General features: G+C 40.7%; 1 protein-coding gene across 1 annotated transcript in view; it reads right to left on the bottom strand.

Moving 5' to 3' along the window:
- LOC124789283 (carboxylesterase 5A-like) overlaps window positions 1–15,814 on the bottom strand; it is an 88,918-nt gene that overhangs the window by 59,651 nt on the left and 13,453 nt on the right. Inside the window, exon 3 of the mRNA XM_047256589.1 lies at window positions 8,430–8,706. Coding sequence (XP_047112545.1) covers window positions 8,430–8,706 — 277 coding nt within the window. The remainder of the gene's footprint in view (window positions 1–8,429; window positions 8,707–15,814) is intronic.

Below are 15,814 nucleotides of genomic sequence, written 5' to 3'. Positions count from 1 at the left end.
TATTTTTATGATGAAACTACGAGTGCTGTCTCTACCTTTGTAGATCCGCTGACAATAAAAATTAAAAATTTCGGAGCAAGTCAAAGTAGTTTCTGAGATAAGGGGAAGCGTTTGCAAAAATAGTAGTTTTTCAGAAATCTCATTTGAAATTTAAGTAAATCAAAACTCATTGTTGAATGAATAGACCATCTGAAACTGTCAAGTTCCCTAACATTTAACATCCTGAGGGTCAGCTGGATGCAGTCTCTTTTTTCCGTCTTAGGGATCTTGCTGCTTCTACGGAATTTTTTCTCATAATTTCTGCCTTGGAGACCCACTGTCTGTCCAGTTCTTGTAGGACTGCTTACTGCTTCTGTATTAGGGCCAAACGTAGATCCAAATTGCTTCAGAATACTTATTCTGCCTGCATTTCCATCAATGAAGTTGATCACATCATCGCTGCCCACGATATTCCGTGTTTTCAAGCCCACAAATACGTTTTTTTGGGTAACCTGTTTCATGGAACATTGTTGAAAGGCTCACTTACATTCTGAGGTCTTCATGTGATGCATTTCTTCAGAACATCTATTGATGCTAGAGCTGTATACACTGATGTGACTAAAGTCGTGGCATAGCGATATGTACATATACACATGGCGGTTGTAGAGCGTATAGAGGGTAGAAAACAGTAGTACACTGGCGGAGGCACGACGTTAATTAACAGACTTCGAACGCGGAATGGTATCTAGAGCTAGACACATGATATATTCCATTTCGGAAATCGTTATGGACTTCAATATTTCGAAGACTACAGTGTCAAGAGTGTGTCGAGAATACCAAATTTCAGGCATTACGTCTCACAACAGACAATTCAATGGCCGACAGTCTTCACTTAACGACCGAGAGCAGCGGTGTTTGCATAAAGTTATCAGTACTAACAGACAACCAACTCTCCGTAAAATAACATCATAAATCTATTTGAGAAGTACGACGAACTTATCCATAAGGACAGTGCGGCGAAATTTGGCGTTAATCGGATATGACAGCAGTCGACAGACGCGACTGCCTTTACTAAGACCACGACATCACCAGCAGCGCCTCTCCTGGGCTCGTGGCCACATCAGTTGGACCCACATTTGTGCATCCACGGCAATGTTCTGATAATACCTGAAAGTGAAACACCTTTCCTGTACCAAAACTTACAGTAGATGCGCAAGAAATTTTAGACTGATAGCCCCTTTTCTACCATGACCCATCAAATACTATGTAAATGTCGTCGTTACCATGATTTTCTTTAACTGCTTCCACTGCTCCAAATTACATTGACTCTTCTGCAATTATTTTTATTATTTTCCCGAAAGCATCTTGGAACATTAGTAGATTCATAAGAGCACACAAAAGTTTTCATCTCACGCCATAGTAATATCTGACATCCATCCAAAAAAGGTTATTGCTCTTACATTTTCGGGAGTCCATAATCCTTTATTACTCCAACAATTCGAACAAGACACTTCCAAAGTAAGAAATAACAATTTCTTTCGAACACGTTTCAGCAATAATTGCATCTCTCCACCACCCAATTATAGCATGCAGTTTGATTACACATTGTTTTTATTACACTTAAACGTAATATGAAACTGATATCACTGGCACCAATTTCACTGTGCACTTCATTATTGTTCACAAACTTCTTCTTGGAATCACTTAGTGTTTCTCGCCCTAATTCTCTGGGTGTAAACTTCCAGCAGGACATGTTCCGTGGAATCTATTTACCTTATTTCTTTTCTTCTTAATATTCCTTTTGGTGAAGTCATTTTAAAACAAGTCCAAATATACGCAACGATAGGTGTGATATGCCCCACAAAATGTGCATGATACATTGTACCACAAACAGGAAGTGACATAACAGCAACCAATGTAGCCAACTTATGCAGCAGAATGTTTACTATAAATCACGGTCTTCTAGAGAAGAGGGTATTCGAGACACCTTGCAATAACTGAGCAAGTGGTTGTGGAACCTGTAGAAATAAACTTGTAACGTAACAAGTTATTACGAAACAACATTCGATGCAGTAAGGCACGCAGCCGTGTAGCAGTCACTTCAGGATGGGTAAGTTTATTCTTTGCTCTGATTCACAGCGCAGCTTTCGTTACCAGCCGTGAGAACGAACTCAAGTAACATTCAGTCAGTACGCAAATTCATACCCTCTACGAATCTAAATAAACCATGGTTACTACTATCCGATTTTGTTCAAACTTGGTACACTGTCTTTTGTTATTAACGAAAGAATCCTGTCAAAATTTCAGATTTTTATCTATTATAGTTACAGAGACTGAGGAAAATACCTAAATGTACTAAAACCGACACTTATATTTTAAAACTCAGTTAAAAATAAGAACAGATTGCTTTTCATTATCAATAGAAGCTACAACAAAGTTTTCAGAGTATAAAATTACATAATTAGAATTTTCTTTCTTGCGTTATGTAATATAAAAATGATTCAGAATTATTATTTGCTTATTATTTTGTTGTGTGAATACATGGGAATGAATGAGAGAGTGTATGTGGGACATACATTAGAACTTAATGTTATTTTATGTAAAACCTTGTAAAACTGAACCGGTGGAAAGTTGTGTTGCAACTACGATGCTGATGACATATGTCAATTTTGTAAGAGAGCAGCCAGAATAAAAGTCTGAAGCGGAATAAGTTTCTATATTAATTTAAAGAACATTTTGCATTTCGTTCTATTTCATTAAGTAATATAATAGAAATTGAAATTGTAATGACATAAATGACTATCTGATTACTGGTTGGCTAAGGCAAGTTTTTCCACGAGAATGATCTGCAAGGATCACTCTGATTGGTCATTCAGATCAATAGCCAATCAGAATTAAGCGGTTCCCGCGCGCAATTACGCAGAGAGGGGAGGAGCATCGCGAGAGTCACTCACTAACCTGCTTCCGTGTAACACCATGCTAGATGTCTCTGTGAAAAGAGTATGTAAATTAAAGAACTAGAGAGATCATTGTGTTTATAATATGTCGTGACTAATACGGCTTAAGTTACGAACATTTTCATAACAAAATATCTCTCACTGATTTTTTAATCTTTAGAAGGCTTTTGATTGTTTTGATCATGTTACTCTCCAAGATAAACACATGTTTTATGAAATTGATGGATTTAATCACACTCAACAAACATAATGCAAAAGGTTGCCCTGAATACTTCAAAAAATGATAGAAGGGTAGAAAATTTTAGTCATTAAGGAGAAAACACAAAGGGAGTTCCACAGGATTTAGTTTTGGGTCCCCTTCTATTCCTTATATTTGTGAATGACCTTCCATTTAACAACCAACTTGGTACTTTTTGCAGATGATACATTACAATAAATCGCATTAGAGAGAAATCAATGTACGAGATTCTCATAGTAAATGATATTTTCCGAACAATTATAAACTGGTTCTCAGAAAATGGATTCTTCCTAAATTCTGAAAAAAAACACTATAATTGGATAGTAGAAGGGTACATTACTGGCGCTTACTTTCAGGAAATACTTCCTATCACTTAAATTTAAATTTGGTGTTGGAATATTTCTCTTTTGAAGAAAAGGTTTCCTTGCTATTGCGAGTGGGCATTTTAAATCCTGTTTACTTCTACTGTCGTTAGAGAGTTTGCTACCCCAATATCAATACTCACTATTTTTATTGTTCCATTATCTAATCTAATTCTTTCTGTTTCACCTGACTGAATTCAACTACATTCATTACTCCCGTTTTGCCTTTGTAAATAACCATCTTTTAGCTTCTTTTGACGACAACGGTTGAGAGGTGGCATGAACCCCCTCTCATATTTCTATCTTACTCTGAGTAATTCGATTTTCCTCTCTAATTGCATGCCGTGAAAAGTTGCTATTCCTTCACACATGGACTTCCCACGCAGCATCTCTCGTCACCTGGTTGGTCTGGTGACAGGCGGGCTCTGCTGATCTTGAAAGGGTTCAGTCGACGGGTGTGAGGGAGTTGAGTGGATACCTTCCTGACACCGACATTGTCATAAGAGCGGGAGCGACTCGCCCACACGGGCCTGAAGGAGTGGCTGGGCTAGAGATTCTGTTCCTTCACAGAAACGTAGTGAAAACACTTTTGGCAGGCTACCAGCGAGGCATGGGAATGACTTGTGTTCCCAGACGGTCTTGGCAAATTACCACGTTTTCTGCAAAATTGTAACTGTGATTGGCTTGCTCAGGGCATAGTTCTGTGACGTAGCAAAATCGTCGCAGAAATTGGCGCCAAGAATCTCCATTGGTGGAGTGGTAGTGCTTCGGCAATAGAGTGGAAGTTTCCGCCAGTTTTCGACTTGCTGATTGGAACGTTTAACCACGCCACTGTCGTGGGGGCGGGAATATTCTGTGTTTGGCTTGTACGGGTGCTCTTGAGAGAGTCTTCTCTCGCCTTTCAGTTGGGCTAGGTTACAAGACTGAGCTCTCGCTGCTCTGGCCAGTCTGCCTTCTGTTGGCTGTCTAATATACTTTCATTTTTAATTGTAACTGTTTCATGAAGTTGCTGAAGTTTCAACCTCAACGTAACTTTCTGAGTACAGTTGGCAATTCAGCATTCTGTGTACAAGCGGCCTATGTTGTCCATCTTGAGCAGTTTTGGCTAAAGTTGACTGTATCGAAGTTACTGTGTGACTTCGCTTGTTAAAATCAATCACTGTACCGTACGATCAGTGATTGTGTGGCGAACCTTCTCCGTGTCCCTCAGAGGCGCATTTGTATTGATAGGAAACTCGTCTGGAACAACCAGACTAGAATAATTTGTTTCGGGCTATACTCACGACATTATCATCACCACAACGGGATGTCGAAGCAACCAGCCATCGCTTCCGGTACGCCAGATCATGTTCTTGCAGTTAAGAAGACAGCTTGGTAATGTATGTCCGCAGCACCGGCAGATTAGGGAATTTTCTCTGTGATAATCAGCAGAGCGCGCCTGTTCCCATCCTTTCTTACGTGGTTCTGTCTTGGATGTTCATTGCCTGAGTTCTCAGTACTGTTGGGTTGGCTGGGTGTTTCTCTTAAGATTTGAGTTGCAAGGAATTGGCTCCACATACCACTTGGTCATAAATGTCACAATCTAGTTTATGGATAACCTCACCTTCACAGCGTTTATTTGAGTATCCAATTTGATGTATTGTAAATGTTTCATGTGTTTGTTTACTATTTTGAGTTTAGTCATAATAAATCAAATTGTTATTTTGGACAGAACTTTCATTCTGTTAATCTGTAGAGCAACCCTTTCATTTCTCACTACGTTAATGAAACTTTCCTTTATCTATTTAATTTCTATCAAATTAAATTATTGCAGGTGCCAAACTTTTTTCTACTCCACTTGCAGGGTCGTTTACAGTCGGTTCCCGTTTCTTCTTAATCCCTGTGCAACAGCAAAAGTCGGAGTTAGAAAAGGGGGGGGGCTTAGCGCATCATTTCCATATGAAGATTCTAGAAGAATTTAGTGTTACATACACTGCTAGCCCTGGCACCTCGCACAGTTATTCCTTTCAATTAATCTTTCAAAGGTTCTGCCACCTCTGCCGAAATTACAATGTCATCGGGAGACCATAAATTATTAATTCAGATCCCTGAACTTAATTTCCCTACAAGATTTTGTACCTAATCTACTTTATTGCTTGACTAATGCACACGCTGAATAACATAGGCTCACTCCTCAGTCACTGCCTGATTTTCATGAACTTCGATTTTTATGACTGGAGTTTTGCTCCATACAAGTAGTAAATAACTTTTTGCTATCTTTGTTTATCCTTTATAACTTCACATTTCCAAGGAGTACATTTCAGTCAACATTATCAAAAGGTTTTCTAAATCTACAATTAGCATAAATGTAAATTTATCTTTCATGAAACTATCTTCTAATAGCAGTCATAGGGTCACTATTGCCTCTCATGTTCTTACATTTCTCCGGAATTGGAACTGAAGATGCGGCACGCTAAAATAATATATACACATGTCGATAAAAATGCTTCTACTTAAAATCAAAGATATGAAACCAGTAAGCCCGCCGGTGTGACCGAGCGGTTCTAGGCGCTTCAATCTGGAACCGCGTGACCGCTACAGTCACAGGTTCAAATCCTGCCTCGGGCATGGATGTGTGTGATGTCCTTAGGTTAGTTAGGTTTCAGTAGTTCTAAGCTCTAGGGGATTGATAACCTCAGAAGTTAAGTCCCATAGTGCTCAGAGCAATAAAACCTGTTGATTAGTTTTTTCTGATACGTCCATTGATGTCAGTGGCAAATTAGATAGGAAAATACGTAGACAGAAGAGCAGACGAGATTCATCAGTGCTTTTACTAAACCCCATAAGGATTTTTTAATAGAGCTTCTGATGTTCCTGAAACCGAAAGCTTGCTATCAGCATCCTTAACGACGTCTGGCATGGACAGATAGACATGGGCTTTTAATGCGACGAACCATTTAAAACCTGAGAAGTATACAGCGAATAATAGAGAGACACGTCCTGGAGCTACTAGGACAAAAGCTTAGAAAGCAAGAGGATGACATTAGAAAACGTTTAACGTGGATAAAGGGATAAGTGTGACTGAAAAACGTAGCTGAAGTTAGTATCTATACCTGGGTCAAATAACCAAGTGGTGCAATGCAGTATGTTTACAGGGTAGTTGCTATGAATAACCAATCAGAGACTGAGCGGTGTCACGCCTTCTGTTCTGTTCACTTTTGTTACATCGCTTTGGTACCTCCTCAGATACCACAGTCAGTTGCAGACGATGCTTGATACCGATAACATAACTATTGTGATTTGTTTTCGTTCCTTTATTGTGTTTCAGTGTGGCATGTTTGTTTTACATGGATGAACATCCTAAACTAGTGACGATAGTGCGCAGGATAACTGACATGACCGCTGCCACCGTATTAAGCAATCGAATACTACACGTTATTGGGCAGAGCATGAACATATCCAGAAAGGAAACACCCAGCTGTAGCTGCCTGTGAAATATTGTGCATGCAGACGAATATCAACAGACAACGTCGCACTGTTCCTCCCATGTTCGACTGTCAAACACATTGTAATTTTGATTAGGGTGTAGAAGAGGCTTTCTGCTACTAGTGGATGTCAGATGGCTAATAGAGATTATGTAGTGTTGGATTTGAATGGAATGCGTATTACCTAGACGTGGTGCTCAATTTAACAATTATTTTATTTAGCATCAAAGTTTTATTTATCAAAATGGAAAATCACTTAGCATAAAACAACTATGTATTTTGTACCCTGAGAGAACTTCAAGTAGGCCGAAAATAATCACAGCATAATAATCATTTTAAGATGGTGGTGGTTGGTGGTTGTTGGGATGTTTAAGGGGGACTAAACAGCGAAGGTCATCAGTCCCCCAATCATTTTAAGAAAGCAGAACAAAGTTAACACAGAACAAACTCAATCTCGCCTCACACTGGACAACTGGCTAACATCATAACAATTTAAAATGCATCACAAAGTTAATAATTCCAGTAGAAGCAGCAGTAAACACCTGTTACCCTGTTCAGTCATTCATCATAAGGAATTAGAGCCTTTTTTGCGAATAGTGTACACCACTTGGGATTTGTGAGTGTAGTTCTTTCCGAATTAACTGACTCTTTCGTTTGGATAAGTGGCTGTGCATTGTATGACACTGGAGCCCACACTAATGTCTTCCACATCTGTGGATTTTGTGTTTTAACCAATATCGTGAAAATTATGACGCACATCGCTATGTACGGGCGTAGATCGACGAGCACCAAGACGAGTTTAACCCTGGCCACCAACCTTCCCGGATTTAAACTCACTCAAGAATCCACCTCGATCCGTCTGTTTGCAGCATGCATCCTCAACCAAGAAACTTAGCGTAGCTGGAAATGGTACTAGAGTTTGCATGGCTCCACATCCCTATTGATACCTTCCAAAACGTCATTGGATCTCTTCTTGCTGGTCTCGCAGCAGCCGCGTGAGATTAGCCGAGCGGTTTAAGGCGCTGCAGTCATGGACTGTGCGGCTGATCCTGGCGGAGGTTCTCAAATCCTCCCTCGGGCATGGGTGTGCGTGTTTGTTCTTAGGATAATTTAGGTTAAGTAGTGTGTAAGCTTAGGGACTGATGACCTTAGCAGTTAAGTCCCATAAGATTTCACACACATTTGAACATTTTGGCTCGCAGCAGTCGGTGCTGTAAAAGTTGGTTATTCAGGCTTTTGACAGGTGGTCCCATTCATATGACTGTACAGTGTATTACACGTCTGTGAACTACACCCTAAAGACAGGCATGGGTGACAGCGCAGCTATTTATACAATCTACCGCGATCTGTTACAGACAGTATGGGTATATCGTTAAGAATGAGACAAGTCATTGAAAATGTGACTTACCATCACGATAACAATACGTACCAAAAGCCCCCAGCCGGTAGTTTATGGTGACGAGTATGACACCGTAGGAGACGAGGAAGTCTGGTCCGTACTCGCGGGAAGAGCCCCCACCGCGTACATACCCTCCGCCGTGTACCCAGAACATGACGGGCAGTTTGACGCCCTCTTCTGGAACTCCAGGCACGTACACGTTCAGGTAGAGGCAGTCCTCTAAGCCGCTGCCGTCCTCTTGAATGCAGTCACTGCCGTACTGGGTGGCGTTCCGCACTCCATCCCAGCCTGCTGCTGGCTGCGGGGCCTGCGGCAGTTACAGGTTGAGGAACAACATTTATCAAGTCAATTTAAAACAAGACTTAGGTCATCTAAGGAAATCATTGTCATCGAATGGCAATGAAACAAGCTCAGTAGTCAGAAACTAAAAACAGCTGCAGCTAAGGATAACAGAGAGGATGCAACACCATGACAGCTGGTGATTCCGCCATACACAAAGAGCGCTATCAGTCACACTCGAAAGATCCTCCAGCGTAACAGTATAACTACATTTTGTTGGCATATACACTAAGGAGTAGCCGGCAACTGAAAAAAAAATTCAGTAACCAAGATCGCTAAAGAAACATTTTACTGGATGACCACTTTCTACAGAGTTATCCGTCACTATCGGACGAACATGAGGATGAACAGAAACTGATAAAAAAGTATTTTACAGGCATTACATTACTACTCGATTAATTCTTTTATGACACAACCTATGGAGCTATAACATTGAGGCGTGCACGGCTCATGTTCATGTCCTTTATTGTTTGTCATCTTCTATTACGGAACTGCCGTCTCGTTTTCTTATTCCATTTCCTGGTGTCACTGACTTCCTGCCTTACTTGCCCGTGAGCGGCAGAAGCAGCACGTATCGGTAAGTGGACTGTTGTACCGTCTCCGCAGCGACCGATAGTATTTCCGGATCGTCGTGTGTCTGACAGTCAGTTGGAGACGGACCAGCAGTGAAGTCGAGGACGGAGCGCCGGTGAGGCGCGGAAACCAGTGCTCGCCGACCGCTGCCTACACACATGAACTGTCCGAGAGAGGGAGATTGGAGCTGGACGACCGTTGGTTTGTCGTTCGGTTGGTCGTCTCTTCGGCCGACGTGTATTTGGTCCTTTCACCGTTTCTGGACCCGGACAATCGGTCGGTTGGAGTGAAGCAGCAAGTAAGTCTCCATCGCACGTGCTCTGGCCGGGGCCGCTGGCGGCGTCACGCGCGGTTGAGTGTGAGGGGCTGCTTGCGAGTGCTACGAAGTTCGTCGCCCACCGATCTTGGACATGAAAGTTGAGTTGTCACGTAACCTACTATCGAGCCTCAACTGTTTGCATTTTTTCGTTTGATCCTGGTTGTCGCCATTGGCACATTCCCGCGAGCAACAACGTGTGTGTATTCAAGTCGGCTAAGATTCCAGCCATCTTCCTATGGAGTTTAACTTAATTTATTTCCTGTTATTGAAGTTGCGCAGCGGTATCTTCTGCCTTGTGGCTGTTGACGTTCCAGTTACCTGCCCAGGTCGTTGACGTAATTTTAGGCAGTGTATTTTCCTCATCGTGTTGTTGCTGTCCAGTGCGGCGTGTAGTTCGACAGCTCAGGTGTTGTTGGTTGTTGTGGGCGCTAATATTCTGTGTGTCGTTGTATTGAAATCCTATGGTCGTTTTACTGGTTGCGTGGAGTGGAACTGATTTTGTTGATCGGTGAGTTGGCTGTCTATCGGTTGGGCTGCCTTCAGATTAAGAAGTCGTTGGACAGGCTACCTGTCTCACCTAAACGGGGGTTAGTGTTACAATCTCAGGCTGACCCCTGGAAACTTCTGAGCGCCTTTACTTGTGCACTATATAGTAATTTCCCTGTTTGGGTTTTAGTTATTTGGTTGATATGTGGCCCTCAGAAGAGTATCAATAGCTCTTAAATTAATGTTGTTGTCTTGCCCTCAAGGCATGAGACTGTTATAGTGGCCTTCAGCCGAATTTTATATGAAATGTTTAAAGATGTGGCCTTCTGCGTTTTAAAATTGAAACTCTTCTTTCTAGGGCTTAAGCCATTAAATTATTTGCTGATGTGCAGACTTCAGCCGAGTTTTAATATTCTTAAGTTAATTTTCTTGTCTTGCCCTTAAGACATAAGATTGTTATGCTTTTGTATGGGGCCTTCAGCCGAATTTTGCATCAAGTGTTTTAAGATTAGGCCTTCTGCCTTTTGATTGAAACTCTTCTTATTGCTTAATATGCGTCCTCCAGCCAAGTTCCTTTAAAATTAAATTGCTGAGGCCTTCATCCTGTTTAGATAGAAGATTTAGAAAATATTTTTGGGTGGAACCTTCAGAAGGACCTTGTATTTCAATTTCTTGCTTAGGCCTTGTCTTGAATTTGAGTGTGGCCTTCAGCCGATCTGAAGTTCATTAAAGGAGGTCAATTAAGGTTGTGAGTGTTTTGCATCCTTGTTGTAATATTGTGTGTTGATAAATAAAGTTTTTATGTTGAGTGCAACAGACAGCAACTTCTTTTGGTACCTTTCCACAACCTAATCCGCTCTCTCCTGCTATCCCAGGCATTTCAAACAGTGCTTACGCTTTAAAATATTATAACGCATCGTCCATCAGTACTGCAAGTCGTTTCCCATCGCATATACACTCCCTCTATCAAATCGACAGGACAAATGTCACATTACTTTGCACAGAAGTAAACATAGCTGTATTACGCCGAATACAAGTGTTCATGTTCACCACCAGCTGGCGCCTGATAGGAAAGTGGTGCGAACACAACGATCACTATATACACATGTCCACCAGGTGGCATTGTGGTGGTCGATTGGATTATCATCCGGTGTACGTACGTAATTCCATATAACTGTTAATGCTTTATTAAGGACCATTTTACTTACATTAATATATAGTCCAAATCGTAGAAATAAAACCAATTTTTAGAACAGCCAGAAAACAAAGACATGTTGCACGAAGATCAACCAGAACGCCTACAGACTGCAGTAGTATACGAGGTTAGGTGCAAGTATACGTAGGGAAGACAGAGCGTGCAGCTGAAGAATGTCTAAAACAGCGGGAGCGACATGTGCGCTCAAATAACCAAGAAGGTCGATCGTAACAGATCGTAGTGAAACGTGTGGTCGAGATACTGACATTTTTCATGTTTGCATTTTAGCGACGATGCAATTTTCCAGTAGAAACGTGAGGTCAGAGAACCCGCCGATGTTCCTGAACGCACGAACACTTTTAATCGCGACATCGTGACATCTTCTTTAGCCTGCTGGTGGTTTGGCTGGCTGTTCTCAGTACTAAGAGCACACCACCGCAGAATACAAACACAAACAAGTTGGCACACTTGCGATGTCTTCAAGCATCTGGTACACCGGGTTGTTCTTCAAACAATCACAGCAACGATACTAAATAGACAATCATCTACAGCAACGTTTATAAAAGCGAAAAATGTTACCTTAAATTTTCGGGAGGTTGACAGTGCGGCAGAACGTGCGGTCTTTTTCTGGAAGAAGGTCTCAGGAAGAAGACAGAAACGTGAGCCCCGAAGATACAGGAAAAAACGCGTGGCACTAAAACCCAATAGTTTTTACATCTGAAATTGTATTCAGTTACTTCCTATACCCATGATGTGACACCTTGTATTAGTAATTCAAATAAAAAAAGGTCTTTATTCCCACTTTAATACATAAAAGTTTACATAACGCAAAATTAACGGCATTTTATCACATAAATGAGCAATTTCATCAAATTTAATTGCCGAGTAGGCACCCGTGTTGTCCGGGTAGCATCTTTAATAATAACGACAAAGTCTTGGGTCCTTCATTCGAAGCTCACCATCGCATAAATTTTGAATGAAAATCATCAGCAATCGCGACCATAGATTTCCGGCTTATAATGTCACCCTCGTTCAACCAACGGCCTTGCCAAAGAGATCGGAGGAGCAGACAGAGGTTCAGGGCACTGTATTATCCCTCGGGTGGAAACCTGCCCATTTAGTACTGAAGTATCAGTAAATGAAAATAAAACAAACATTTCCGGTGAGACAAGTGATCAAGAGTAGTAGAAAATGGTATAACGGAAGCAGGGATCCTTATAAATACGGAGTTAGAAGAGGAGGTGAATTACGCAAAACAGTTCTATGACAGATTAGTTCTCATCAGAATCGACAGCAAACCAACACCGATAAGAATAGTTCAGCTACACATGTCGACGTCGCATCCAGAGGACGAAGAGATAAGAAAGTATATGAGGATACTGAAAGGGTAATTCAGTACGTAAAAAGAGGTGAAATTTTAATAGTCATGGGACACTGGAACGTGGTTATAGAGAAAGGAGAAGAAGAAAGGAGAACATGGGCTTCGTAGTAGGGATAACAGAGAAGAAAAACTAACTGAGACCTACAACTAATTTCAGCTAGTAATAGCAAATACCCTGTTCAAGAATCACAAGAAGTGGAGTTATACATGGAAAATGCTGGGAGATACGGAAAGATTTCATATTAATCGCAGATTGCAAAGCAACGTAAGTCACATTCACCTACTTTTAAGGGAAGTGAGAAAAACAATGTAAGTACTATATAAATTATTAGAATAAGGTTATCCTTAAGCTGAAGATTAAGTGGCACTCAACAGGTTTATTGTCAACATCTCACACGTATATGCTAACCCATTTGCATTGCAAAATTTTTTATGTTGTGGATTTAGGTTGTTTTTGCAATCAATACATTGAATGATAAAAAAATTCAAAAGATAAAGAACAAATTAACTATTTTTATTTAGAATAAAGTGCACTGTTCTTGTGTTTATTGCAGGGCTGTAAAACGACATACTTGAATCTTTTCGCTAATTAAAAGAAAAAACAAGTAACAAAACAAAATAGTATTTAATGTATAAAATAGAGATGTCCACCCAACGTTTATTGCATATTTTTTCTGTAGGTCAAGTTAATATTTCATTCCAAAAGGATGACACACTTTCACTATCAGGAATAAATCGTACACATTGTTTAATGTTTTCCATTTTCTTTACCCCAATAGGTACTTTCGTATCCTTCTAACCCTTTTCATCTGGCAACTGTGGTTTCTTCCTTTGGTCACATTTCAAGGAGAAGTTATCGGGGTGAAGCCCATTAATGAATTCCATTGCTCCCACAACTCCTGGCATTGATGATTTATAACAGAAATGATGAAAATTAGAAATATTTAGTGGTCCCTTGTCAGCCTTTGGAATGTCTGGTTTCGATATTTCAATAGAAAAGCTAGTCTTCATATAAATTCATGGCCACCACTTCTTGAAGTCTACTGTTTCATCTCCTTCCACCAATTGCACTATGAAATTACAGTTTTCCAGTTACTATAAGCTCCATTAATTCATGGACTGTGTATGTTCTCTCTACTTTCTTGCGAGCTCTCTTTGTTAACCAAATACCCTATCACATGGCAGGAATGAATGACCGCAGATAGGGTAAAAATGTTCAATCTAACTCCACAATACCTAAATGCAGGCGGATAATTGTGTTTGTTCTGTCCTGGACAGTAATAGGAAAACAGAAATATGTTTTCCACATCTTGGGCTATATAATCTTCGATGTAGCTTAATAGTAAAGTATAAACTTCATTGGGTCCTTTCTTCGCATTCCCTTCGTGACAGAGATAAAAAAACAGATGACCTTGTATGTGGATTATGTATACAACAGTCAACTGGCGCGACTAGAACAGCTCTTGCACCGGGAACGAACTTGAACATTTCGCATGCATCCGAAACACGAAGCACTAGTTCTAGGATTAGTCTCCGAATGTCTTTTCCCATCTTGCAGAGCAGCATAAAACTTCTTACATCTTCGGATATAGACTATCTTCTCTGCTATTGCTGCTCGTTTCGCTACCTCATTGAATGTTTTTCACTTAATCATTAACGCCAACTCTTCGCAGGCGCAGCAAGTGTCTACTTTAAGTCTTCCGAAAGCAAGTGAAAAGTTTTCACGAAAAAGATGATTATAGTACTCGTATTTCACTGGTGAGTTATGATGTTTAGCAATAAAAAGTTGGTGCATTTTTTCACAGGTAGTTCACAGCCAAGGTAGTGCATAGTGCGGCTGCCATAATGACTTTTCTTAATGGGGAATGATCTGATGTGATCTCTAATTTTGACAGTTTCCTCGACGGCATAGCATTGACAATTATACTTTTCCCTCTTCCGTCTTTCGGTGTCTGCCCACTACACAGCAGTTTGTGAATTCCTTTAACTCTCGCGTCAGTTACTGCATAAATACTTAGAAAAAATTTTCCACATACCTGAAATCGTTTGTCTCCAATAAGGACACAGCAGCTAAAAGACTTTTCACGACTGCACCCCTTCCTACTTCTCGGGCGGTGTCTTTTCACATCACTAGCTGTGATCAGTCCTTGCAGCGATAGGTGCTGGTCATTCTTGAATTCCATGTCCAGAAAATGTTCTAAAGCTCGAGTTCTGTTGTCTGCTGCAATAACACTAAAACAGCTTCTTCGACGCTTGCAGTCTTCTCCTGTCACCTTTTTTCGGAATTTCTTTGCTTCTTTGATTCACATGTTCCTCTCCATAAATTTTAGCTTTCTTCATAATATTTCTTTGATATTCCGGAGAATGTTTCACTCTTTTCTTCTCATAACTGCTGGTACACGCCACTACAACCATTTTCACAAGAATACTAAAATCCACAATGCCAATTTCTTCCATACAGCTGTACCGCACTTTACTGTAGTGCCAACAGTTGAGAAGAAAAATAACCGAAGTCCTGGACTTGGGACTTTCTGCACTCTGCTCAAACTTTTTATCTCTGTTTGAACGGCAACAAACGATAGCTTACTCTGTTTTCATGCACAGTCTGGTGGAGCTACGTGCAGAGTACGCATTTTTGCCTATAACTCAGTTTTCACCAAATGTGGCCGTAGGTTTTTGCAATCAGCGATTCATTTGGATTACATCATCGTCGGGCAGAGATTCCGATTCAGGTACTGAATTGTAAATAGTACCTAGGAGCAGATACAAACTCAGGTCACAATGTACTAATGTTGAAGAGTTGGCGTAAGATTAAGAAACTAGTCAGGTAGAATAAATGCGAGAAGAAGTGGGATATGGAAGTATTAAGGAATGAAGAGACACGCATGAAGTTCGCTGACGCAATTGATATTGCGGTAGTAAACAGCTCAGAGGGCACTTCAGTTGAAAAGATATCTAAAAAGTACAGTCACGGAGGTTGGAAAGAAAAACAAAGGCACAAATAAGGATACTGTGAGGAAACCTTGGGTGACAGAAAAAGTGCTTCAGTTGGTCGACGAAAGAAGGGAGCAGAATAATCTAAAGGGAAATGTAGGAATACAGAACCACACGTCACTTAGGGA

This window comes from Schistocerca piceifrons, chromosome 3 (genome assembly GCF_021461385.2).
Source record: "Schistocerca piceifrons isolate TAMUIC-IGC-003096 chromosome 3, iqSchPice1.1, whole genome shotgun sequence".
Classification (NCBI taxonomy): domain Eukaryota; kingdom Metazoa; phylum Arthropoda; class Insecta; order Orthoptera; family Acrididae; genus Schistocerca; species Schistocerca piceifrons.
Note: the sequence above shows the minus strand (reverse complement) of the source record. Positions and strands in the feature narration are given on the sequence as shown.